The 26,905-nt window shown below is 45.0% G+C and overlaps 1 protein-coding gene across 3 annotated transcripts in view; it reads right to left on the bottom strand.

The window, feature by feature from the left end:
- ARHGEF26 (Rho guanine nucleotide exchange factor 26) overlaps positions 1-26,905 on the bottom strand; it is a 154,289-nt gene that overhangs the window by 23,591 nt on the left and 103,793 nt on the right. For 2 of the 3 annotated variants that reach the window (XM_033959399.1, XM_033959397.1), the window contains 3 exons: positions 25,317-25,391; positions 17,968-18,057; positions 9,402-9,556 (listed from right to left, as the gene is read on the bottom strand). In XM_033959399.1, coding sequence (XP_033815290.1) covers positions 9,402-9,556; positions 17,968-18,057; positions 25,317-25,391 — 320 coding nt within the window. The remainder of the gene's footprint in view (positions 1-9,401; positions 9,557-17,967; positions 18,058-25,316; positions 25,392-26,905) is intronic. The other variant, XM_033959398.1, reaches the window with a different exon arrangement.

Here is a 26,905-nt window from a genome sequence, read left to right as displayed (position 1 = left end):
CCTTCTCTTGCTCCTCCTTGTCCTTCAAATGGGGATGCTACCTTTAAAAAATTTTTTAAAAAAATTGCTCTCTAAAACTCTAGACTTGGCCTTTCCCTACATTCTGACAGACTTCTGAGAGGCAGTAAAGCACCGAGAGAAACAGCCAAAATCTGAATTAAAAGCCTTCATTCCTTCTGAAGGAGTGTAATAATACACTTAAGCACCATATCAACAGGGGCAGCACTCCTGTCATTTAGCAATTTGATGCTAGATTTAATACTAATGCAACAGCCTGCCTGTTATAACAAGGTTTAATTGTCTACATACTTTATTTACATAAGCATTGCAGTTCAAGGTCATATATTTCTAATGTTGCCACCTGCATGAAAATCGCGTGAGCAGCTGTGCAGCGGTAGCATTGTCTTGCATTGTTTTGATATTTGGAACACTTCCAATTCATGAAGTCCAGCTACATTCCACAGCTAAGAATATCCCAGGAGCTGGCGAGGTACAAAGTTATCTGTTCCACAGAATTTAAGAGGAATCCCGGGGGGCACACAGACTGATTAGGAAGCTTAACAACTATCCCAGCCAAAAAGACTGGAAACTAGTTAGGTCTTGGAGAGATGATTTCATATTCCAAAAAGCCCTTTAGCACCAGAATTGGCCCTGATTCTGTTGAAAAGTGCCCGCCGTTAGGCACCTAGATTGGCATACCTAGCTGATCTAGGTGCCTAACTTACCCCCCCCCCTCCTTTTATGAAGCTGCATTAGACCTTTTTATCGCTGGTCATGGCGGTAATAACTCCTACGCTCTTAGGAATTCTATGAGCATTGGAGCTGTTACAGCCGCAGTTGGTGATTCAAAAGCCTAACGCAAGTTTGTAAAAAGGGCGGGTTAATTTTTTAATTGGTTCAATCGGTGCTGTTAATTGAACAGCGCCATTAAAAACCAACTTAAAAAATTAATTTTAAGTGCAATTGTCAGGGGCATGCAGAGCACGTGTTCTGCAATTACTACCTGCATAAACTGAGTTGCAATTAACCTGAAAGTAGAGAATGGCACGGGATGAGGGGATCTTTCTATGCTGGGGGTGGGGTGGCGAGTATGCTATTGGAGAAATAGCACCCTATGGTTATCTGCTCTTTAAGGATCACATAGTATATTTGTCAGTGTTCTCATGGACATATAAATAGACTTTTTTAGGAATTGTTAACTTTTCTAGCTTAGAAAGGACCCCTACCCTCCCGTACTTTCCCTTCCATCTTGCTCCCTTTTATATTTATTTTTAGCTCAATGTATTTTTTTATTCCCTTACGTCCTTCCGCCCCCCACTCCCCTGGTCTGGAAAGTTTTGTCTGGGATGGTTTAGAAGGGCTGGAGTGAGCTTTGATGGAGACTTTAGTAGTTAGAACCTAAGAACAGTACCGGGCAGAGCTTTGGATTTTTGCCCAGAAATAGCTAAGAAGAAGAAATTTTTTATTAAAAAAAAATTGAATCAGTAATTTAAAGAGTGGCTAAGATTGAGCAGACTGGATGGACCATTCGGGTCTTTATCTGCCGTCATCTACTATGTTACTATGGGGGTCTTTTACTAAGGCGCGCTAGCCGATTCTCACGCGCTAAATGCTAACGCGTCCATAGAATATAATGGTGCGCGTTAGCATTTAGCGTGCGCTAAAATGGCTAGCGCGCCTTAGTAAAAGACCCCCTGTGTTTGTAATTCCTTCCTTATACTTAATTTTAACAGTCATTGGTTTTATTTTATACTAGTTTTTTAGCCTGTTACATTAACGGGTGCTAGAATAGATGTGTAGACTTCGGCATTTCTTTCTTTCTCTTTCTTTCTCCCTGGCCCCATCTGTCTGTCTTTCTTCCTTTCTGTCTCTCCCCCATGTCCAGCAGCACCCCTTCCCTGCTCTCCCTTCCTTTTACCACCAATCACACCCCTCCCCCCCAAGGAAAGTAATATTGCTCCCTGGGCCCTTTCCCCAGCCCCCCCCCCCCCACTCTGTCCTTTACCTAAATCAATGCACAATAGTTAACGGCTTCCCCAGCACACACCCTTCAGCCAAAACAAAATGCAAGTATTTTTTTCCTGCCCAGCAAACTGCTTTTTTAAAAAAACAACAAACAACCTTTTCTTCAATGTCGGTGCCTTCGGCAGCAACCGTTGAATGCGCATGCTATTACCACGGAGGTGTTCCAGCTGTAAGGGTATTTTGCTCGTTAGAGTACTGCAAAATCTTTGAATTAAGTGAGAGCGGGTATGTGGTGCAGTAGCGGTATTTCCCTCCCCCTTCACGTTGTCCCTTACCGGATTTTTTTTTGTGTGTGTAAAAGTGCCCAGCGGCTTCTCTCAGGATCCCTGCCTGCCTCCCTTAGTCCCTTGCCGCCCTCTTCCCGCGGTCCCAACAAACGTCCTTACTCCAGCAGGGGCCGCAGCACTCTAAACACGCTGCTTCGCAGCCTTCTACTGGCCTGATTTGCTCTGCCGTGTCGGGCAGAGCAAATCAGGGCAGTAACAGGCCATGAAGCAGCGTGTTTAGAGTGCTGCGGCCCCTGCTGGAGTAAGGACGTTTGTCGGGACCGCGGGGCGGGAAGAGAAGAGGAACGTTGGCAAGGGACTAAGGGAGCCGAAGGTAGGGTCGGATGAGAGGCTGAACGGGGGTTCGGGTGTGCCGTGGAGAGGAGCGAAGACGATGCCGACGCCAACGACTGGCCAGAGAGAGAGATTTGCACTCATGCACACTCCTACCTGAGGTGCCCTACAGCTCACGGAAAACCGGCGCACGCAGGTGGGAGTGCGCATGCCCGGCTAGAGCTTTATTATATTAGATTGCACTTTTTATGCAATGAAAGCCCAAGAGCTAGTCTCGACGGGCGGCATTAACACGGGACTGGGTGGCCCGCGGTGTCGCCCGTGGGACTAGCTGAGGCAGGGAAGGGGGGCGAGGTAGCGTGCCCGAGGGGGGGCGGTCCACGTCGCAGCCGAGGGGGATTGTGGTGGGAGGGATTAAAAGGCGGCTCTCGGAGGATGCACTTTTTATGCAATAGCTAAACAGACCATTCCGTGCTCACTACACTTTTTTCCCCTCAACTCGAAGCAAGCCTCAGTCAATTCCTTCCCCTTTCACTTTCCCTCCCAACTTTCTATCCCTATTACACTTCCTTACACTACAACCCTTTCTTAGAGGGCATTAGGAAAAGTTGAAAGGGGACAGTTTCAAAACGAATGCTAGGAGGTTCTTCTTTACCCAACGTGTGGTGGACACCTGGAATGCGCTTCCAGAGGACGTAATAGGGCACAGTACGATCCTGGGGTTTAAGAAAGGATTGGACAATTTCCTGCTGGAAAAGGGGATAGAGGGGTATAGATAGAAGATTACTGCACAGGTCCTGAACCTGTTGGGCCACTGCGTGAGCGGACTGCTGGGCATGATGGACCTCAGGTCTGACCCAGCGAGGCATTGCTTATGTTCTTATGTTCTGTAACTTCCCCTCATGCATTTGTAATTCGCTGAATGTCCAGCCTTCTTTTGATGTTGAACCGCCTAGAAGTCGTCTGACTATGGCGGTATAGAAAAATAAAGTTGTTATTATTATTATTATTGTAAACTGTTTAGCCAATTCTTGATAGACAGTATATCAAATATGAAATAAACTTGGAAACTTGGCTTGTGATTCCCATTAAGCCACTTTAAAATGAATGAGCTACTTCCTTGTATTTGCTTGTTTTCCTTGCATTTCCTTTGTTTTCCTTGCATGATGCCAAATGTATTTTGTTACATTTGTAATGATTGTGCAAGCATTACAAACACGATAATTAAATGCCAGTTTAACCTGTGCTGCTGCATCACAGTAGCTTAGTAAACAGATTCCTTAGGCATGCTCCATGCAAAAGAAATGCAGGATTAAAGCGTAATGAATTTTCACATCATAAAATTTTAAATTCCTAAGACTGCCTGGAAAAATTATCCAAATTCAGGTGCTTAAAAGTTAGGCATTAGAGTAAAGCACGGAGCTGACCAACACAAGGATATCTAGAGAGAGCATTGGAAACTAGGTCGAAAATTGACATCTCCTTTGGGCAAAGCTTGCTGGACAGCATAGTTTGAAAAGAATCTTTCCCGGGCAAGCAAATGAAAGTAAAAAAAGAAACATAAAGAAGAATCCAACGACGACGATAACTAGCAGAAATGCGGTCAAAGAGGAGGAGTTAAGATGCCCTTAGTAAGGTAGACTTTAGACCAGTGTCTCGCAAACTGTAGTGTGCCCTGAAGAGATTCCAGGTGTCCCACAGAAGACTCCAGAATTTTACTTTACTTTTAAAAATTTGCTTCATAAATATACACTAGAATAAGAACATAAGAATTGCCGCTGCTGGGTCAGAACAGTGGTCCATCGTGCCCAGCTGTCTGTTCACGCAGCGGCCCTCTGGTCAAAGACCAGCGCCCTAACTGAGACTAGCCCTACCTGCGTATGTTCCGGTTCAGCAGGAACTTGTCTAACTTTGTCTTGAATCCCTGGAGGGTGTTTTCTCCTATGACAGACTCTGGAAGAGCGTTCCAGTTTTCTACCACTCTCTGGGTGAAGAAGAACTTCCTTACGTTTGTACGGAATCTATCCTCTTTCAATTTTAGAGAGTGCCCTCTCATTCTCCCTACCTTAAGAGGGTGAACAACCTGTCCTTATCTACTAAGTCTATTCCCTTCAGTACCTTGAATGTTTCGATCATGTCCCCTCTCAATCTCCTCTGTTCGAGGGAGAATCTGCCCAGTTTCTCTCTTCTTTCACTGTACGGCAACTGCTCCAGCCCCTTAACCATTTTAGACGCTCTTCTCTGGACCCTTTCGAATAGTACCGTGTCCTTCTTCATGTATGGAGACCAGTGCTAGATGCAGTACTCCAGGTGAGGGCGCACCATGGCCCGGTACAGCGGCATGATAACCTTCTTCGATCTGTTTGTGATCCCCTTCTTTATCATTCCTAGCATTCTGTTCGCCCTTTTTGCCGCCACTGCACATTGCATGGACGGCTTCATCGACTTGTCAATCATAGCTCCCAAGTCTCTTTCCTGGGAGGTCTCTTCAAGCACCGCCCCGGACATCCTGTATTCGTGCATGAGATTTTTGTTACCGACATGCATCACTTTACACTTCTCCACGTTGAACTTCATCTGCCAGATAACATGTTTGTCTTGTACACAAGAGTCTGTGAATGTTATGAGAATCTGAGTGTAAGGATTCAACCGCCCAGACAAGCATCATTCTTTGATGTGACTGGTCCTTGAAAACTAACGGCAAGTAATTTTATTTTTATTTTTATGAAATTATCCTAACTTGAGCAACAAGGCAATCAAGGCTTCGTTACCATTTGGATCTTCTTATCTTTGCGAACTTGGCTTTTCAGCTCTGACAGAAATTAAGTCAAAAAAAGAAGAGAATGACTGCAGATTGTGGATGATGAAATGCGGGTTTGCTTGTTGACTATCGAGCCGCGTTTTGAGTTAATTTGCACTCACAAACAAGCACATCCATAGCATTGATTAGCAATTCTAGTCTACCTACTTTAGTTTCACCATTGTTATTTAAATAAATAGCTCTCAAATTAACGTTTTTGTTGGTTTTGCAATTTTATAATTTCAATTATAATGCGCTGCAAAAATCATTTGCTCCATTTAGGGCTCCTTTTACAAAGGCACGCTAGCGGTTTTAGCGCGCGCTTAGCAGGCGCTATAATGCCGTGTGCGCTAGCCGCTACCGCCTCCTTTTAAGCAGGCGGTAATTTTTCAGCTAGTGCGCACTATAGCGCACGCTGATCTTTTGCATGCGCTAAAAACTCTAGCGCACCTTAGTAAAAGGAGCCCTTAGTGTGTCGTGATAACCATTTGCTCCGTTTAGTGTGCCGGAGCTAAAAAAAAGTCTGAGAGACACTGCTTTAGACTGACAATTAACCAAAGAGTGAATACACTGATAGGGAATTTTAATTTAAGATCCATGGGCAGTCAACTGTTAGCTGTTTTAGCAGTTTGCTAGTATGTGGAAGCAGTGTTTGCATTCTCTTGGCATGTAGTTATGCTGGCTGGTATTTTAGGCCTTATGTGTATGCCTGGAATGCTTGTAGCAATGCGATATAAATACTGACTTGGGCTGCTGAGAGATATACAACTTCATTGGCTGCCCATTTTATATCACGTTTGGTTTAAAATGCTTCTTCCTAGCCACAAAATGTTACATTTGGGCAGTTCTATCGATCTATCTTCTCTAATTATTCCATATACTCCCTCACAAGCTCTTTGCTCAATTGATATTCACCCGTCTGGTTCTTCCCTCTCCTAGAATCAAATACTACGAAGCCACCTGTAATTCTTCTTTCTATTTTTTAGTCTCTAGCCTCTGGATTGCTATTAAGTCTGAAATTTTTGTAATTAGATTTAAAACGAAGCTGAAATCCTACCATGTTCCCCCGAAAATAAGACAGTGTCTTATATTAATTTTGGGTCCAAAAAACACACTAGGGCTTATTTTCAGGTATGTCTTATTTTTTCATGTACAACAATCATCTCCCTTCCTCTCCTCTACCCCAATTCTTCCTCTTTTCTTTCCCTCCCCCCCATGTGCAGCATCAATCCTCCTCTCTTACCCATCCCCTTGTGCAGCAGAACCCCACTAACCCTCCCACCGTGAGACTGACATACCTCCGCTCCGAGGCCTCCTAAAGCAGCAGGGGTGGGAGTTGCTGAATCGATGAGTCTAATTTTTTCAGCAAATCGGGCAGCACTAGTGTCAGGGTTGGAGTCAGGGGGTATCGGGGACATTCGGGGGGGGGGGCGCTTCAGGGGTCGATCTTAACTAGGGCTTATTTTTGGGATAGGGCTTATATTAGGAGCATCTTTAAAAATCATGCTAGGGCTTATTTTCGGAGAAACAGGGTATTACTTGTGTGGTCTTTGTCATACGGTATATGGGGACCGACTTAATCTCAATCTGCATACTTTGGAGTAAAGGCGGGAGAGGGGAGATATGATAGAGACATTTAAATACCTACGTGGCACAAATGCACATGAGTCGAGTCTCTTTGAAAGGAAGCTCTAGAATGAGAGGGCATAGGATGAAGTTGAGAGGTGATAGACTCAGGAGTAATCTAAGGAAATAGTTTTTTTACAGAAAGGATAATAATAACAGTTTATATACCGCAATACCGTTAAGTTCTATGCGGTTTACAATAGATTAAGCGAGGTACAAATTGATTGAATTTAAGAGGGGGGAAGAGGAGAGTTAATAGGACCGGAAATGCATTGTTGAGGAGAAAGAGATTAATAGGACAGAGGAATCACTATGGAGGAGAAAGAAGATGAGTGGGTCAATTGTCTAGATACTTTAGGAACAGTTGAGTTTTTAGACGTTTTCTGAATTCCTCAAAAGTAGTGGGCGAAAGCAGTTGATCTAGGCCTTTACCCCACAATGCTGCTTGATGTGAAAGAAGGTGTTCATGGTGTTTTTTCAGTTTACAACCTCTAACTGGGGGTGGGTGGGTGAAACGAAGTAGGAATGAGAGCTTCTCTTATGGTAGATACATGGAATAGTCTCCCAGAAGAAGTAGTGGAGACAGAGACTGTGTCTGAATTCAAGAATGTGTGGGATAAGCACTTGGGATCGCATAGAGAGAGGAAGAGATAATGGTTACTGCAGATGGGCAAGCTAGATGGGCCATTTGGCCTTTATCTGTCATCATGTTTCTATGTTTCTAAACAGGAAGTGATTATTTATTTATCTACTCAATTTTCTATACCGTTCTCCCATTAATTTATTCAGGTACTCAAGCATTTTTCCCTGTCTGTCCCGGCGGGCTCACAATCTACCTAATGTACCTGGGGCAATGGGGGGATTAAGTGACTTGCCCAGGGTCACAAGGAATAGCGTGGGTTTGAACCCATAACCCCAGGGTGCCGAGGCTGTAGCTTTAACTACTGCACCACGTCAACTCTTTGCTGGTATCATATGCCAATGGCAACATTAATGCATGACCTGCAATAATAAAACAGAAAGAATATCCCCCAAAATACCACATTAAAACTTCCTTTTACAAAACAGTAGCACAGTTTTAAGCGCTGACCAAGGCGGTAACAGTTTGGACGCTCACAGAATTCCTATGAGTGTTGGAGCTATTACCACTGTGGCCGGCGCTAGAAACCGCACTATGGTTTTGTAAAATGGGGAGGGGGGTGTGTGTGTGTTGAATCTGGACAGAACACAGTTGTTACTCAGACTGGCTATATTGTGTTTTTTGACAACTAGAGTTTTAAAAATTTAGGTGTAAATTTTCCCCAGGAGCAACCTAATATCCAATTGCTATTTTACAAAAACAAGCTGCTTTTATTAGCAATTTTTGTTTATAACTTCACCGCTATATTTTAAGTATAATAGACATACATTTCATAATTTCCTTATCTCCATCTTTCATTTAGGCAATAATACAATTCAGCACATTACACTGTAGAGGACCGAGTCAACAAGTAGTCTTAGGCCCTGATTCTCCAAAGTGCGTCCCGATTTTAGGCAGCTGTAGGTGTCCTACAGCTGTCTAATCAGCCAATCGGGATGCACGTTTTTTAAACAAATGCTCCTCAGGCAGGCCGCCTATATTGAAGGCGAGGCCCGACCGCCCCCCCCCGACACTACCGACCGCCCCCCCCCCGACACTACCGATCGCTGGCAGGAGGGTGCCCAATCCCTCCTTCTGGAAGACTCACCCCCTCCGCACCCCCCCCCCACGCTAACAGCCCTCAAACCTCCCCCCAACCAAACTAACCTTTCCTTGATTGGGCACCCTCCTGCCAGCGATCGGTAGTGTCGGGGGGGGGGCGGTCAGTAGTGTCGGGGGGGCATCTTCTGGCAGGAGGGATTGGGCACCCTCCTGCCAGCGATCGGTAGTGTCGGGGGGGGGGGGCGGTCGGTAGTGTCGGGGGGCATCTTCTGGCAGGAGGGTTTGGGCACCCTCCTGCCAGCAATTGGACAGGCGGCCGCGGCCCGCTATACTTATAGCAGCAGAGAGATCCCTTGTCGTAATAAATATAGCGGCCACGTCTACTTACAATGTAGACCAGCATTTTGTTGGCCTACATTGTAAGCGTCTCTTCCTCTACTAGGGAGACGCGTAGGGCCGCCTAGGTTCGCCTAAGGCCCTTAGGCGAGCTTAGGTGTCTTGCGGGCCTCGCCTTCAATATAGGTGGCCTGCCTGGGGAGCATTTGTTTAAAAAATGTGCATCCCGATTGGCTGATTAGACAGCTGTAGGACGCCTACAGCTGCTTAAAATCGGGACGCACTTTGGAGAATCAGGGCGTTAGGATCCAGAAGATAAATTTTAAGAGGTGGTTAGAGAGTCTAAGCATTTTCAACATGAGAAAGCTCTTACCTCTTCTTCTTCGTGACAATGAGGACATCATTGAAGAGGAAAAAGTAGACTTGTTGCTTTGAGGTGCGCTTAGAGAAAATTCCACTGTCTTCCACGTAGGCTGTTAACTCGCCCCTTTTCACTAGCCACCGGGAGGAGGACACCAAGGGAAACGGCTACAAATAAATCAGTATAAAAAATGCTATTCTGATCTCTTCAAAAAGAAAAACAATTAATTTTTCAGCTACTGGCAAACTACAGTCACCCTATTTTCTCAATGTTAGTCTACAGTGACTTTAGGCATATCTTCCTTCCAGATCTCTTAGATCAGTGATTCTTAACCTGGGTTCGGTGAGTCAGTCTCGAGGGTTCGGCGAGGTCAAAACACACCTCTGACTCATATAGCGCTTCGGTCACGTTCAATCATCTATCAGTTATTCAGTGATTTTGATCAAGACTGATCGTGTACTCGGTTTCTCGATCTATCAATCTGTAACTAACGCCTTATATACATCAATCAATTCCTGATCAAAATTTGTGATTTAACTGATAGATGATTGAACGTGACCGAAGCGCTTAGGATTCGTGATGATACGCCCCGCTTGTCCATAATTGGCTGCAGGTGATCACGCAACATCACTTGGCCTATCTGTGCTGCAGGGGATTTGATGCGCACAGTAGTCGAATTGTAACTGTTGTGATGGTACGTCGTGTGATACCTATCTTAATATTTTAATCCCTTACTAACTATGTCGAGCAAAATACGAAAGTGGTTGGACGAATATGTACAATATGGATTCACATGTATAACGGAACGTGATGGGAGGCGGCGTCCTAATTGCATGATTTTCAATGCCAAGTTGAGTAATTCTAGCCTAGCTCCGGCAAAACTAAGGGAATAAAGAAGGGTTCGGTGAACACACATATGAAACTGGTGGGGTTCAGTACCTCCAACAAGGTTAAGAACCACTGTCTTAGATCAAAAAGAAAATGCTTAATAGATGTGTCTTCCTTTCACCAGGTCCAGCTAGAGGAGTATCATTTTTGCATATTTTTTTTTTTATTTCTGGGCCAACAACATGCAACAATCTTCCGCTGGAGCTGAGACAAATTGGATCGCGAGTAACGTGGTTTGCGAGTGTTTTGCAAGACGAGCAAAACATTTTATTCAATTTTATCTTGATAAACGGGCGTTGTTTTGCAGTACGAGCACATATACACACGTCACGTCAAGTATGCACAATATATGCGCGTTGCATTGCTGAGCGCGGCTGAACATTTATTCCAAAAATTTTATTTTAAAAATTTATATACCGTTTGAGCCTAAACAGTTTACATATCGTAATTCAGTAAGACAAATCAAAACAAACATTAGCATATAATCATCAGAAAATCACATAAAGTGCCCTTCAAAAGAACTGTCGCAAAGATCAGTTCCTAACAAAATGCATTAACAAATAACTGCGTTTTTAATAGCACCAGCAGTACAAGCGCTCCCAACATACGCACATCTGACACTGAGAGCAGCTGAACGTAATACAAGAACCGCAGTTCAAGCACGCCCAACATATGCACATCTCACGCTGAGCGCGGCTGAACGTAATAACAGCATCACGCCCAATTCACCCGCAGTGTAGTGACTGTTCAAAACGAGCGAGGTCTTCCAATACAAGAACGTGCAGTACTGTATTTTGTATTAAAGTATTTGGGTTGTGGAACGAATCGTCTGAGTTTCCATTATTTCCTATGGGGAAATTTGCTTCGATGTACGAGTGCTTTATATGGTGCAATTCTGCAAACTGGCACCATAAATTAGGTGCCAAAAAAAAAAGCCATACTTAGTGCTAATTTTATAATGCGCTACGGCGTGCCTAATAAAATACAGGTGTAAGGTGGAATTGGAGCACCAAAATATAGACATAGTCATTTATGTCAACTCAATAGGAGGTATAAGTGGGCATGCCTAAGGGGGGGAAGTCATCAAGGGCACTAACTGATTTATCGCACACTAAGTCATGGTACATGGGTATGTCATGCCAGTGGGGCTTGCGCACATCTGAGAAGCTGAAAGCTATGTGGTTGGTAGTTTCACTACCAGCATGGTCTACCAAGGCGGACAGGTTTTTGTGGAGATGTCAGACTAACTGGGCAGCAGCACATGGGTAGCGTTGGAGACAGAGGATTGCGTTTGATGTGACAACGGTGACAACATCAAATTCATACTGTGCAGAAGAAAGGCCCGGCAATCTACTTCTGTATTCTGCCACGAAAACTTGGTGATGATCATCAAGCCAATAGGACTTAAACATGAGTCCATGACACCTAACAAAGATTAGTGCGCACTAAATGCTAAGATGTGGTTAGTACTCCTTGATGAAGTCCCCTCTATGTATCACGCCACATGCTTATTCTATAAGTTGCATCTGTCATTACGTGAAACGCCCTTAACATGTTCATGATCCTTCCACATTTATGCCCCCATGCGGTTTTCTGCTAGTGGACTTAAGTGCACATTTTATAAAACAGTGCCTAGCGTTTGCACTCATAACTGCCAATTCTTAGGACCAATCATGCATGCATGCTATTATTCTATAAATTTAAGTGTGCACCTTACAGCATTGCCCTTCCTATGTGTACTTTGAAGATTAAGCAAAATAAGTGGATTTTCAAAGACAAGAAATATATTTCCATAACTAGTCTTTTAACCCGTTACATTAACGGGTGCTAGAAGAGATGTGTGTGTCTGTCTTTCTTTCTTTCTCTCTCTCTCCTTGGTCGCTTTCTTTCTGTCTCTCTCTTTCCTTGGCTGTATACCAGCACCCCTTGCCTGCTCCCCCTTTCCAGCAGGCGGGGATCGTGAGAGGAGCCGCCGCCGCGTATTTGAACTTAGTACCAGTGGCGTACCTAGGGGGGGCCGGGGGGGGCGGGCCGCCCCGGGTACCAGCCCTAAGGGGGTGTTCCCGGCCTTGCCGTTCAGTCCCCCGCCACCCCCGAAGGACCGCTCGCCCCACTGACCTTCCTGCACCATCTGTGAAGCAGCCCGCAGCAGGATCGCGAAGTCAGCGTCAGCATCCCTGCGCTGCTTCCTGCGCCGCGATCCCGCCCCACCCTGAAGGCCTGATGCCCCGACCCACCCCGAAGGACCGCTCGCCCCCCTGGCCTCCCCGCACCACCTATGAACAGCCGCAGCAGGATCGCGAAGTCAGCGTCAGCATCCCTGCGCTGCTTCCTGCACCGCGATCCCGCCCCTCCTCTGACGTCAGAGGAGGGGCGGGACCGTGGCGCAGGAAGCAGCGCTGAGATCGCTGACGCTGACTTCGCGATCCTGCTGCGGCTGTTCATAGGTGGTGCGGGGAGGCCAGGGGGGCGAGCGGTCCTTCGGGGTGGGTCGGGGCATCAGGCCTTCAGGGTGGGGCGGGCGGGCAGGCAAGCAGGCTTTCAAGGGGGAGGGGGTGACAGGCAGGCAGGCAGGCCTTCAAGGGGGGACAGGCCTTCGGGGGGGGGGGGTGCAGACCTTCAAGGGGGGCAGGCAGGCCTTCAGGGGGGGGCAGGCCTTCGGGGGGGGGGTGGGCCTTTGGGGGGGTGCAGACCTTCAAGGGGGTGCAGGCCTTCAAGGGGGGAAAGGCAGGCAGGCCTTCAAGGGGGGGACAGGCCTACAAGGGGGGGACAGGCCTACAAGGGGGGGGACAGGCCTACAAGGGGGGGGGACAGGCCTTCAAGGGGGGGGGGCAGGCCTTCAAGGGGGGTGCAGGCCTTCAAGGGGGAGACAGGCCTTCAAGGGGGGGAAAGGCAGGCAGGCCTTCAAGGGGGGGACAGGCCTACAAGGGGGGGGGACAGGCCTACAAGGGGAGGGACAGGCCTACAAGGGGGGGGACAGGCCTTCAAAGGGGGGGTGCAGGCCTTCAAGGGGGGTGCAGGCCTTCAAGGGGGAGACAGGCCTTCAAGGGGGGGAAAGGCAGGCAGGCAGGCCTTAAAGGGGGGACAGGCCTACAAGGGGGGGACAGGCCTACAAGGGGGTGGGACAGGCCTTCAAGGGGGGGACAGGCCTTTGGGGGGGTGCAGACCTTCCAGGGGGTGCAGGCCTTCGGGGGGGGTGCAGTCCTTCAAGGGGGTGCAGGCCTTCAAGGGGGGGAAAGGCAGGCAGGCAGGCCTTCAAGGGGGGGACAGGCCTACAAGGGGGGGAGAAGCTACAAGGGGGTGGTACAAGCCTTCAAGTGGGGGACAGGCCTTCGGGGGGGGGTGCAGACCTTCAAGGGAGTGCAGGCCTTCGAGGGGGGTGGTGCAGGCCTTCAAGGGGGTGCAGGCCTTCAAGGGGGGACAGGCCTTCAAGGGGGGAAAGGCAGGCAGGCAGGCCTTCAAGGGGGGACAGGCCTACAAGGGGGGGGGAGAAGCTACAAGGGGGTGGGACAGGCCTTCAAGTGGGGGACAGGCCTTCGGGGGGTGCAGGCCTTCGGGGGGTGCAGACCTTCAAGGGGGGGACAGGCAGGCAGGCCTTCAAGGGGGGGACAGGCCTACAAGGGGAAGGGACAGGCCTTCAAGGGGGGTGCAGGCCTTCAAGGTGGGACAGGCAGACCTTTAAGGGGGGACAGGCCTTTGGGGGGGGACCATGATTTAGAAGTACACAGAGGGAAGGGGGTGTTCAAAGAGACATGCATATGCCAAACTTTGGGGGGGGGAAGAAATAATGGGTCTGAAAATAGAGGAGAGGGAGAGAGATGATGGACCATGGGATTTAGGGAGGGAAGGAACAGAAAGGGAGAGAAATTGGACACAAGGGATGGTGTGGAGGAGGGATAGAGATACTGGATAGGAGGGTAATTAGGAAAAGAAACGGAGAGATGGTGGACTCTGGGATGGTGGGGAAGGAGGGAGAGATGCCGGATGAAAGGGTATTTAAGAAAAGGTGGATCTGTGGAGGGAGATGAAAAAAAGGAAAGATACCAGACTTCCTGGGAAGGGAAGGGAAATGGAAAGGGAGGACAGAGTTGGCAGATGGATGGTTAGCATGCAGAAAGAAGGAGACCCTGGCAAGCAAGTTATCAGAAGAAAACCAGAGCCTTGGACCAACAAAATTTGAAATATAACCAGACAACAAAAGGTAGAAAAATTAATTTTATTTTCTGTTTTGTGATTATAACATGTCAGATTTGAAATGTGTATCCTGCCAGAGCTGGTGTTGGACTGCAAACGTGAGCTAGGATTTAACAGAAAGAGGAAAAGTCCTTTTTGTTTCTTTATTTTATTTACACCACAGCGCCAGTGTGGTTAGGAGAAGCCAAAGGGGGTGAAAAAGCTATAAAACCCACCAGGAGTTTTGAAAAAAATCACCCAACTGGGCAGGAAAATCGAATTGAAAAACCAATTCAATAGGGCTGAATCGAATCAAAATTTTTTTTTCCTGTATCTGGCAGCATTAGTTTGTGCTACTGTCTTAGACTTTAGGACCTGGGATTGGGGAGAGATGGCATCCTCAGTACTTTATAATGCAAGTGAAACGAGGATTTGGTCAGACTTTTGAAAGGTCTGCAGAAAAAAAATATTGTATAGGCCGGGGACATGAGACAGCAGGAAATGGGAACTTTTCTTCCTTCTATTTTTGTGAATGGAAAGGCTGAGGATGTCAGAGAGGTCAGTTAAAATATGTGCTTTATAAGAAAATATAATAATGTGTTTTATAAAGTTTATAGCATAGCTGGCCTACCCAGTGAGGTGTTCCTAGTGGTGATGGTGGCAGCGTGTCAATGTGTTTTTTATAATGGGAACAAAAATGGAAGAGAATTAATGTGTGTGGAATGGGGGGTAACTAATTTCTTCAGCTAAATAATTCAATCCACTTCAAACAGACATAGGAGAACTTGTGCACCATTCACACACCCTCCAACCAAAAACGTCAAAAGAAAAAAACTGTTCGACAACCTCCTAGCCATTCGAGCTGCAACACTCGACCCCCAACTCTACAACCAATTGATATCAACCACAGACTGCAAAACCTTCAAAAAGAAATAAAAACCCTTCTATTCAAAAAACACATAAAACCGAACTAACACAATCAGAACTGTCCCAAGCATCACCTGCAACTACTCCATATGTACTTCTAATGTCATGACAATTTAGACATAATTTATGTTATGTTATGTTTGGAATAATGGTTACATATATGAGGTTCAATAAAAGAAAATTTTCACTGCCTGTTTCTATTCTGACCATTTATTCCATTTCATGGTTATTGCAAAAAAAAAAAAAAAAAAAAAAAATTTTTTTTACATGGGGGGGGGGGGGGGGGGGGTGTCAAAAAATGATGGGCCCCGGGTGCCACATACCCTAGGTACGCCACTGGAACTTACAAATAACTCTGCTAACGGAGAGCCGTTCTATTTGCGTTTGACCTTGCAAACCATTTTCCACTCTGCGGATCAATGCAACAAAGTTCCTTCTCTTTTGCAGAGAGAGAGAGAGAGAGGTTCATTCTTTGTGCAGTTTCCTCCAGCTCTGAGGTCTTGAGAAACGCAGGGCATTTCGCTCGTTGGAGTTCTGTGTGGGGCCATTGTAAGCGCGCATGCGCACTCCTGCCTGCCATGGACATACGGATCACGGAACACGCAGGTAGGAGTTTGCATGCACGCTTAGCGTTTTATTATAGTAGATACTTAGATATTTGTGATTTTCTTCTGAATTTTCCCTTATAATTTGTACAGTATGGGCCTAAAACATTGGTGCCGAGGAAAGCGGAACTTATCACCTGTCAATCTTAAGTTAGGCACCATTTATAGAACCCACAATTTAGGTGCAGTGTTATAAATTAGGGTCATTTATGCGCAAAACTGCTGTTAGTTGTGCACTAGCATTTACAGCAGTTTTTGGAGGGCGTTAAGTCCTTGCGCTCAAGGTTGGGCCCAGGAATCTGTGCTAAGTGCTATCAGGCACCATTTAGAAACATAGAAACATAGAAAGATGACGGCAGAAAAGGGCCATAGCCCATCAAGTCTGCCCACTCCACTGACCCACCCCAATAGTCTAGATGCTAGTGACTTGACCTACGTAGGGATCCCACGTAAGTGTCCCATTTCCTCTTAAAGTCGAGCACGCCGGTGGCCTCGACCACCTGCACCGGAAGCTCATTCCAGTGGTCCACCACCCTTTCCGTGAAAAAATACTTCCTGGTGTCACTACTAAATTTCCCCCCTCTAAGTTTAAGCGGATGCCCCCTTGTGGTCGAGGGTCCTTTGGGGAAGAGAATGTCATCCTCCACCACGACACGTCCCGTGATGAACTTAAATGTCTCAATCATGTCCCCCCTCTCCCTGCGTTCCTCTAAAGTGTAGAGTCGCAGTCTCCTCAGTCTCTCTTCGTACGAGAGACCCTTGAACCCCAAGACCATCCTAGTGGCCATCCGCTGAACCGACTCGACTCTAAGCACGTCTTTACGGTAATGTGGCCTCCAGAATTGAACACAGTATTCCAGATGAGGTCTCACCATGGTTCTGGTTTACTACGACCTTTATGAAATTGGCACTTAGGGACGGATTCTGTAATTGGGTGCCTAAAAAGATAGGCTTCAATGCCAAAAAATGTAAGGTCATGCACCTTGGCAGCAGAAACCCGTGCAGAACTTACACTCTAAATGGCGAGACCTTAGCTAGGACTAGGGCAGAGCGTGATTTGGGAGTAATCATTAGTGAAGACATGAAAACTGCCAAGCAGGTGGAGAAAGCTGCATCCAAGGCTAGACAAATGGTGGGATGCATCCGTAGAGGTTTCGACAGCCGGAGGCCCGAAGTCATAATGCCCCTGTACAGATCCATGGTGAGACCTCATCTTGAATATTGTGTTCAATTCTGGAGACCACATTATCAAAAAGATGTGCGGAGAATCGAGTCGGTTCAGCGAATGACCACCAGGATGGTCTCGGGACTCAAGAACCTCCCATATGAGGAAAGACTAAATAAACTGCAGCTATACTCGCTCGAGGAACGTAGAGAGAGGGGAGACATGATTGAGACTTTTAAATATTTCACGGGCCGCATCGAGGTGGATGACGATACCTTCTTTCTTAAAGGACCTTCAACCACAAGAGGTCATCCGCTGAAAATCAAAGGCGGGCAATTTCATGGCGACGCCAGGAAGTATTTCTTCACTGAAAGGGTAGTCGATCATTGGAATGAACTGCCATTGCAGGTGATTAACGCCAGCAGCGTGCTCGATTTTAAAAAGAAATGGGATATGTATGTGGGATCTCTAGCTGGGTGAAGTCTGGGGGTGGGTCATTAGCGTGGGCAGACTTGATGGGCTACAGCCCTTTTCTGCCGTCATATTCTATGTTTCTTTGTTTCTATATTTCATGTCAATCACTTTTAGGCGCCCATTATAGAATCGGACCTAACTAAAACTTAGGCACCTATTAGGCGCTTAAAATGCAAGCCAGGGTTTTAAAAGCCTACATTATAGGCACCTTAGTACTTTAAAGAATCACGCCTAATGGTGCCTAACTAGGGCGCCTGGGCACTATTTATTGAATCTGTGGGAATGTAGCAAAAGCGCAGACTGTATTGCATGTTGAAGACTCATATGCAAAAAAACAGAAGGTTACCTTGATTTTAAACTCCAGCTGGGAGTTGATTGTATACATCATTTCTGTCCTTTCCATTGTTCGAGCTCCCTCGTTGCACAAGCGAACTAACTGGAAAGAAATTTTAATTTAATTTAATTCTTATATACCACTAATAACCGTGAGGTTTCTAAGCGGTTTACAAAAATGAATGCATTAAAAGATACAATAAATAAAAATAAATAAGATAGGTACTTGGAAATTCCCTAACTGTCCCAAAGGCTCACAATCTAACTAAAGTACCTGAAGAGACAATTTATGAAAAATAAAGATAAAATATAAAGACAGAGATAGATATAGAGATAGAAATGAATATTTCACCAAGTAATGAATAAATACATTTTAAGATAGAATTAAAAATAAATAAGTTAAATAAATAAAAAATAGAGATAAAAAATAAGTATCAAGAGAAATAAAAATATATATTTAAAGTATTCTCCCCTGCTGGATCGGGGGAGGGGTGTAACTGTGATCAGGTGCCCTGCTGGAGAGGGGCTCCCGATACTGCTGCTGGTCTCGGTGAGCCGTTGAAAAAAGAAGACATCTCTACAATTTTCTTCACTTAGGCAGTTTAGTCTCACCCTCTGACCATATAAAGTTTAGCATCTGGCCAGTATCAAAAACAAATGTGCTCGGTCACATGGTCATGCACGGAAAGCTCTGAGATCATGCATGAGTGATTCACACCATTCACAAATACAGCATCAGAGCAAAGTGGAGTTTGGCCAGAAGCCTAAAAATGGGTGGAATTTAGGGCAGGGACAAAATTTAAGAGCTTAGCACTAATGTTTAGCATTTTCACTAACGGGCATTTTCACTAACGGGGGGATAAGCCCTAAAGTATGCTTTGCGACGGAAAAACAGGCTACCGCAGAGCGCGTTAACGTGTTTTATGGTATTTTGCTTCTTTGCACACTCTGGCATGTTAGCTATTTTTAAAATATATGTTTGGAGGGGGGCATATCACGGGTGTAGAATGGACATGGAAGCACTAACCAGTTAGTGTGTTTGCATCAGCGTGAGCTAACTGGCTAATGCAGAGTTAATGCGGGAGCACGTATCACCTCCTACATAAGAGGCGGTAAGGGCTCCTGCGTTAACTTTTAATGCTTACTGTGCGCTAATGCAAACATTAATGCATGGCCCCCCCCCCCAAAAAAAAAGGAAAACACCCTAAAAAAGGTGTGTTAAATCTGGGCTTAGCACTCGGAAAGTCCCATGTTAAACCCAGATTTTAGGGCACTTTATTAAAAGGGCCCCTTAAAGAGCTCAGCTTTTCTTTGAATATGAAGCCTTTAAAATCTAGAACTGGCATTGCTCTTTATGGGAAAAAAATAAATAAATAAAGAGGACACCTAAGACTATAACGAGTTTTGTCTAAAAGAAAGAACACAAGAAAGTACACTGGGCAGCTCTATTACTGCATCCAAATATTTGACAACTAAATGGGAAGAGAGCCAGTGGGCCTGCAAACAAATTTTCCCAGGAGACTCCCTGGAGAGTTTTTCTTCAAAAATTCAGGCAGTGTGCACACTATGAGTGCTTCTTTATCCGTGAACTTCATGCACATATGGAAGCAACTGCAACTGGAGATCTGAAAATGAAATTATCACTGCACAATTCTACTCCCCTAACCTCAATGTGACGCTTTAAAAAAATTTTTTTTTTAATGGATAAAAGCAGGGATCTCAAAGTCCCTCCTTGAGGGCCGCAATCCAGTCGGGTTTTCAGGATTTCCCCAATGAATTTGCACTGAAAGCAGTGCATGCACATAGATCTCATGCATATTCATTGGGGAAATCCTGAAAACCCGACTGGATTGCGTCCCTCAAGGAGGGACTTTGAGACCCCTGGATAAAAGGAATGGGGAGGGAGGTGATGGTGTCAATTTCCAGATACTGAGGAAAGATTGAAAATTTCATATAGCCTTTCAAATGGATAAATATACATGTTTACCCAGGTGAAACATTATGAATAATGTGCCTTTACTACGGCAAATTCTAAAAGACTAACCCCCCCCCCCCCCCAAGATATTCAAAATTATGTAACCAGTCAGTGATGGTCACTGACTGGTTAAATCGCACATAGCCAGCTATTCCTGAATATTTGTAGTTAACACATAACGGCTACCGGGCTATATCGCGTGATATAGCTAGTAAGCATTAATATTGAGCGTTGACTTTAACGGTTAAAGCAGGTCGCACAAATAGCAGGCCTACTTTACTTAACCAGTTATCACTGAATATCAGCTTAACTGGTTACGTTCCAGCAGCCAAAAAAAGAAACTGGAAATCCAATGACATAGAAACATAGAAAGGTGACGGCAGAAAAGGGCTATAGCCCACCAAGTCTGCCCACTCTACTGACCCGCCCTATCAAGTCTGAGTGTCTTACTAGGCCTCTGTAGGGATCCCACGTAGATGTCCCATTTATTCTTAAAGTCAAGCACGCTGTTGGCCTTGGCCACCTGCTCTGGAAGCTTATTCCAGTGCCCTACCACTCTTTCCGTGAAGAAATACTTCCTAATGTCACCCCTAAATTTCCCTCCTCTGAGTTTGAGCGGATGCCCTCTTGTGGTCGAGGGTCCCCTGAGTAGAAAGATGTCATCTTCTACCTCGACACGACCCGTGATGTATTTAAACGTTTCAATCATGTCTCCCCTCTCCCTGCGTTCCTCCAGAGTGTAGAGCTGCAGTTTGTTCAGTCTCTCCTCATACGAGAGACCCTTGAGCCCCGAAATATTCCTAGTGGCCATCCGCTGAACCGACTCGACCGACGATCGTCGATAGGGCGCGGCATTGAATTTCTGGATTCAGAGATGGCAGTTGGTTTTAACCGTGCTGTCAACTGAACACCGGCCTCTGAAAATGGAACCCACAGTTTCTAAAAAGGCCACCCAACATTGGGCACCCGATGTTGGGTGCCGATCCCAGATGCACGTGGAACCTAATTAGTTAATTATTGAAGTTAATCGGCACTTAATTATGAGTTACAAGCCCTATATTGCCATCTCTCTGATGTCCTATTCTATAGCGAGTGCCTACATTTCATAGTGTGTTAACTCAAAAGGCGGTATGGCCATGGAAGAAAGCTAAACAAATTTCAAAATATTACACCTAATTTCTGGAAATGCTCCTGCCCGCTTATGCCCCATAATCGGGCAGGAACATTTCCAGAAATTAGGTGAGATATTATACAATACTTGGATTTATGCATCCAGCTGCAATCAGTCGGGCATGAGAATATCCACCAGGTTTAAGCAGGCGTAAGTCATTGTACCCATAGTTGGGAGTAGGAATCCACCCTAAGAGCTATTCCATAAAGGTTGTTTAGCGCTAAAAGACCTTTATAGAATTGAGGCATTGCATGAATCTTAATGGCACCTAATTTTGGGTTAAAATACATGAGGAGCAAAAAATAAAAATAAATTATGAGCCGAATGCGCAATAATTAAAAGTGTCTACCAAAAAGCACTCAGGCGATGATTTTCAAAATCCCGCGTTAAAAAGCGACGGTCTGCTACCTTAGCCATTTTGATACCAAATCTAAAAACCTGAGACATTCTTTAAAAATTGCGCATGCAAATAAGATCGGCGGACAGCAGCAAAGATTTTGTACATTTGCATGTGCCCATCTCTGATGGGCACATGCGCAGAAAAACACCGTAAAAAAAACCCTCTCTCCTGTTGCACTATTGGACGAATGGAAGGGAGACGAGGGGAGAAGCAACGTCAACTTTTTTCAATCGCACATAAAAATGCCTTTCTCTCCCAAAAACTACTATAATTCAGGTAAATCTTATAATATAAAAATATAAAAATGTAAAAATATAAAATATAATATATAATATAAAAATATAAAAATGTAAAATTTAATCAAGACCCACAGCCAGAAACACACAAGACAAGGGTATCATACATGCACTCAAGAAGAAACGTTGGCCTTTAACAAGCGTGCATGAAACATGCGTGCATGAAACATGCCCGTCTCTCCCAAAAACTCAAAAGCGTGATTTTACTACCCTCCACTAAAAATATACAGATACACTTTTTTTTTTCATTAGCCCATGTCAAAACACAAGTGCTGGCACTGTAACAGCACCCCCCTTGCTTTTTTGTTGCCAAAAGCTGACGCCGCTCTTTGAAAATGCCTCGGTGATTTTTAAGAATCCATCAGAGCGCTCATTTCAATGGTAAAGAGCACATTTATATGCCATTGTCAGAGACTGCTAGAAACCTCGCTAAAGACAGAGATAATCTGTTTTGATAATCTGCCCCAAAAAGGCGTGCAGGCTAAACCGCCAGAAAACAGTTTAGCGACGGCGTTCATATTTTGAGAATCTTGCCCTCAGAATATTTAAATTAGAGAACACAATAAAGAAAGCTGGAGGAAAAAAAACCCTCAGTAACCCTGCAAAAGTTAAGCTACAAAACAACTATTAAGCTTATCTACCTAGGTTGTAGGGCAGGATAGAAATTTTAAAAATAAATAATAAATAACATGTCAAAAAAATTCCAAGTTTCTCATAATCCACACAGCTAACTTTACACAATCTACTAAAGGTACAAAAAAAGACAAAGATTTTTTTTTTTAACATGGCTTTTATTTAGCTTTCTCCAACGGTAAAATCCCAAAAGGCAAAAAATTCCAATGTTCTCACTGTGTCCAAGAAAAGCGGCAGAAAACAGATCAGCCAAAATATTTCCGACACCTTTTAAGCGCATCTTTCCAACACATCTTCTCAAAGCGCTCAATAGATTTTATGACTGTACCACTAAACAGCATATTGAGTGCTTTGAGAATAAGCTAGAAAGATGCGCTTGAAAGATGTTGGAAGTATTTTGGCTGATCTCTGGATTTTGCTGCTTTTCTTGGACACAGCGAGAACCATGGAGTTTTTACTGCCAGAGAAAGCTAAGTAAAAAAATCTTTTTCTTTTTGCACCTTAAGTAGACTGTGTAAAGTTGGCTTTATAGAGTACACTTCTCCCTCGTTATTCGCGGGGGATAGGGGCAGAGCCGGACCGCGAATGGCGAAAAACCGTGAATATCTGGCTCTGACCCACCCCCGCCTCCCTTTCACCTTCCCCTGGCATCCCGGCCTTACCTGGTGATCTAGCTGGTTTTCGGGGCAGGAGCGATCTTCCTACGCTCCTGCCCCGTTCAGATAGCCATTAGGAAATGGCTGTGGGGAGTTCCCGTAGTCTCTCGAGATGCCGGGGGAGAAGACAAAAATATGGGGTTTCTTTTTCCTTCCTCCCCCCCCCAAAAAAAAAATCACGATTATGTGAAATCGCGAGTAGGGATATCGCGAATGGGGAGAGGGAAGTGTATGAGAAACTTTAGACTTTGGTTTTTTTTTACTTGTGATGTGACTCTTCTTGAGTTTTGTAGCTTTAACTTTTACAGGGTTACTGAGGTTCTCTCTCTAATTTTCTTCATTGTGTTCTCTAATTTAATTTAAATATTCTTTTTGTTGGACACGTCTAGTTTTGGGTGCCGTTTACTAAATCTGGTCTTAAGTAACTTTCAAAGACTCAAAGTTCATAGATAACCAAGATCAGATGAAATTTCATTCAGTAGATGTACCACTCACTATACTGCGGCATTACAGGAAAAGAATGAACTACAAAACACAGCTACAAGACTAATTCTCAAAAGGAACCGATACAAGAGGAGAAGTCCACTATTAAAGCAACTACACTGGCTGCCGACGAGAAGAAGAATCCAGTTCAAGATAGCCTGCAAGGTCCACAAAGCAATCTACGGAGAGAACTCGGAGGGACTAACTTCTGATAATAAAGTCACACATTCCTTCTTCAATTCACGCATTATGCAACGCTACAAACTATCCTGCCCATCACCTCAACAAGTACAGCGAAAGAAGATATTCAAATCTACCTTTGAATACCAGGGACCTCTCATTTGGAACAAGCTGCCAATACACTTAAGACAACTCATCAACTACCTCGAGTTTCTTTTCATTATAGTCACTTTCTCACATTTCACCCTTTCCTACTAAACCAATGCTCCTCCTAACATTGTAACTTAAGAACTTGATCTAAATCTTATTGTAAACTGCATAGATTGCTCGCAGAAAACTGCGGTATATAAGACATTGTATTGAACCACTCAATGATTCCAAACGTCGGTACTGTATAAAAATCTGAACAGGTACAAACTTATCCAGTAAAATAATTACAGGAACACCGCCACATAATGCACTGGCAGAAGAAAGCATACACACAGGAAATAAATCAGTGCAAGTTCCTACCATACCATTCTAAGAATAAAATAATCTCTGACTAATACAAGTAAGCAGGGCCTACTAATCGCCTTGTTGTCAAAACAGTAATGGGTGCTTGATTGCTCCCTAACATCTTAACAATTATAAATATGAAAATGACCATCGCCTACGGTAAAGAATAAATCACTTAATCTTGCACATGGTAGTGTTTTGCTGTCTTCCTCAGGAACTGTGAATACTGCCTCTGTCTATAGCATCTTAAGCCTCAGGTGATACAGGGAGAGGAAGACCCGAATTGGAAACTAAACAAAGGCCCCTCCACTGAGCCACCAGATAAGCCCTCCTGTACAGTTTTTGAAGGAATAAAAATTCAACTGTAAATAAGGGTACTTGCGACAATGTGGTACTTATAATAATTTATTTATAACTCTAAGAGGCCCTTTTATTAAGCTGTCCTTTTACTGACGTAGTTAGTAGTGGGTGAAATACGGACACATTGAATGATTTTTTTAAAATGTGAAATTCCTTAAGAATAAAAGATTTTATCCTACTGAAGTGCAATCTGCCCTTCTTGCACTCCTGTGTGATATCTGCAGCTCATCTATCCTCTCTCTTGGTTACCATCACTGAATATCGTCTGGTATCATGGTATCAACATACCTTCTAGGTTCACCGGATTCCTGGATATTCAATGCCAGTGCTTGGACTTGGCCTAGCAGTGAATGCCCAGGTCTAATTTAATGGGTATGACTTATGGGCAGACTGGATGGACCGTTCAGGTTTTTATCTGCCGTCATTTACTATGTTACGATGTAATTTGCCCCAGGTACATTAGATAGATTGTGAGCCTACCGGGACAGACAGGGAAAAATGCTTGAGTACCTGAATAAATTCATGTAAACCGTTCCGGGCTCCCCTGGGAGAACGGTATAGAAAAGTGAATAAATAAATAAATAAAAATTTAGCTGACGGCAGTTAGCAATTACAAAAATGTTGACTGCTGCCGGCTGAATACTGACTAGTTAAGTGTTTCAACAACTCTCTAGACAAGCCTCAGAAAACACAGATCATCTCTTTGTGCGTACCATGCTTACTTCTTTTAAGGCTCGTTTGCAGGCTTCATACTTTGCTGAATCCTTAGGTGTTTTCTGACAGATAGTCTGCAAGAAAGAGAAAATAATAATAGAAAATTAAATTTGTCAACATTATCCTAGCATGGCATGATGTCTTCACAGCCTAGACAGATATTCATCAAGGAAGACTGCAGAAAAAGAAGAGTGAATATTGGCGCCTACAACTCTTACATCCATAACTATTTATACTGATGTCCCATAAAGACATTAGCAATACAGGCTGTCCACGAGTTACAGATGCCCGACTTAAGTACAATGGTTGCGGCTTCATTTGATTTCACTGAACAGTATTTCCAGTGGCATAGACTCCTACACTTTTCCTGTAGCAGATTCAGGAATGATGCACGGCCTCAATAAGAACAGTGTATGGTTGTGCATGCTATACCTTAGAGCAGCGGTCTCAAACACGCAGTCCGCGGGCCGCATGCAGCCCCCCCAGGGACTATTTTGCGGCCCGCAATCTGTCCTCGACTAAAGCAGGGGTCTCCAATCTACTTCCCTACCAACTGCCCTCCCCCATGCCACCACAATCGGGGAACATGCCAGCGCCCGAGGTCTTACTTCTCCCTGCCCTTCCCCAAGCCACTACCATCGGGGAACAGCCCTCCACCGCCGCAATCGGGGAACAGGCCACGCCGAGGTTTTAACTCTCCTTGTTTATCTTCCCCAGCTCGGAGCCGACCAATTCTCGCCACTCGACGTCAATTCTAACGTCGGGGAGGAAGTTCCGGGCCAGCCAATCACTGCCTGGCTGGCCCGGAAGTCCCTCCCCGACGTTAGAATTGACATCGGGTGGCGAGAATTGGTCGGCCCCGCGCTGGGGACGATAAACAGGGAGAGTTAAGACTTTGGCGCGGCCTGTTCCCCGATTGCGGCGGTGGAGGGCTGTTCCCCGATGGTAGTGGCTTGGGGGAGGGCAGGGAGAAGTAAGACCTCGGGCGCTGGCCTGTTCCCCGATTGCGGCGGTGGCGGCCTGTTCCCCGATGGTAGTGGTTTGGGGGAGGGCAGGGAGAAGTAAAGAAAGAAAGGGGGGACAGGGAGACAGAAAGAAAGAAGGGAGACGGGACACAGACAGAAAGGGGCATGGAGAGAGAAAGACAGAAAGAAAGGGGGCACGGAGAGAGAGAGAGAAAGAAAAAAGGGGGCAGGGTGAAAGAAATAAAAAGTTGGGGGAGGGAAGGAGACAGATGCCAGACCAGGGGAAAGGAAGGAAGGAAGGAGGGAGAGAAAGGAAAGAAAGAGATGTCAGACCATGGAAATAGGGACAGAAGAAGAGAGACAGAAGGGAAGGTAAGACATGGAAACGTAGATTTTGAAAAGAAAGCAGTTAATGCCATAGATGGATGCAAGGCAGAAAGTGAAGATGGAGAGAAAACCAGTCAAAGGACAAGAAGACCCTGGAAACATAGTTAAATGCAAAGAAAAATAAAGTCACCAGACAACAAAGGTAGGGAAAATGATTTTATTTTCAGTATAGTGATTGAAATGTTTCAGTTTTGAGAAAGGAAAGATATTAAACTTTAAATGTGAGGGCTGCGGAA

The sequence above is a fragment of the Geotrypetes seraphini genome, chromosome 9 (genome assembly GCF_902459505.1).
Source record: "Geotrypetes seraphini chromosome 9, aGeoSer1.1, whole genome shotgun sequence".
NCBI classification, from domain to species: domain Eukaryota; kingdom Metazoa; phylum Chordata; class Amphibia; order Gymnophiona; family Dermophiidae; genus Geotrypetes; species Geotrypetes seraphini.
The sequence above is the reverse complement of the archived record's forward strand: the minus strand, read 5'-3'. Positions and strand labels throughout refer to the sequence as shown.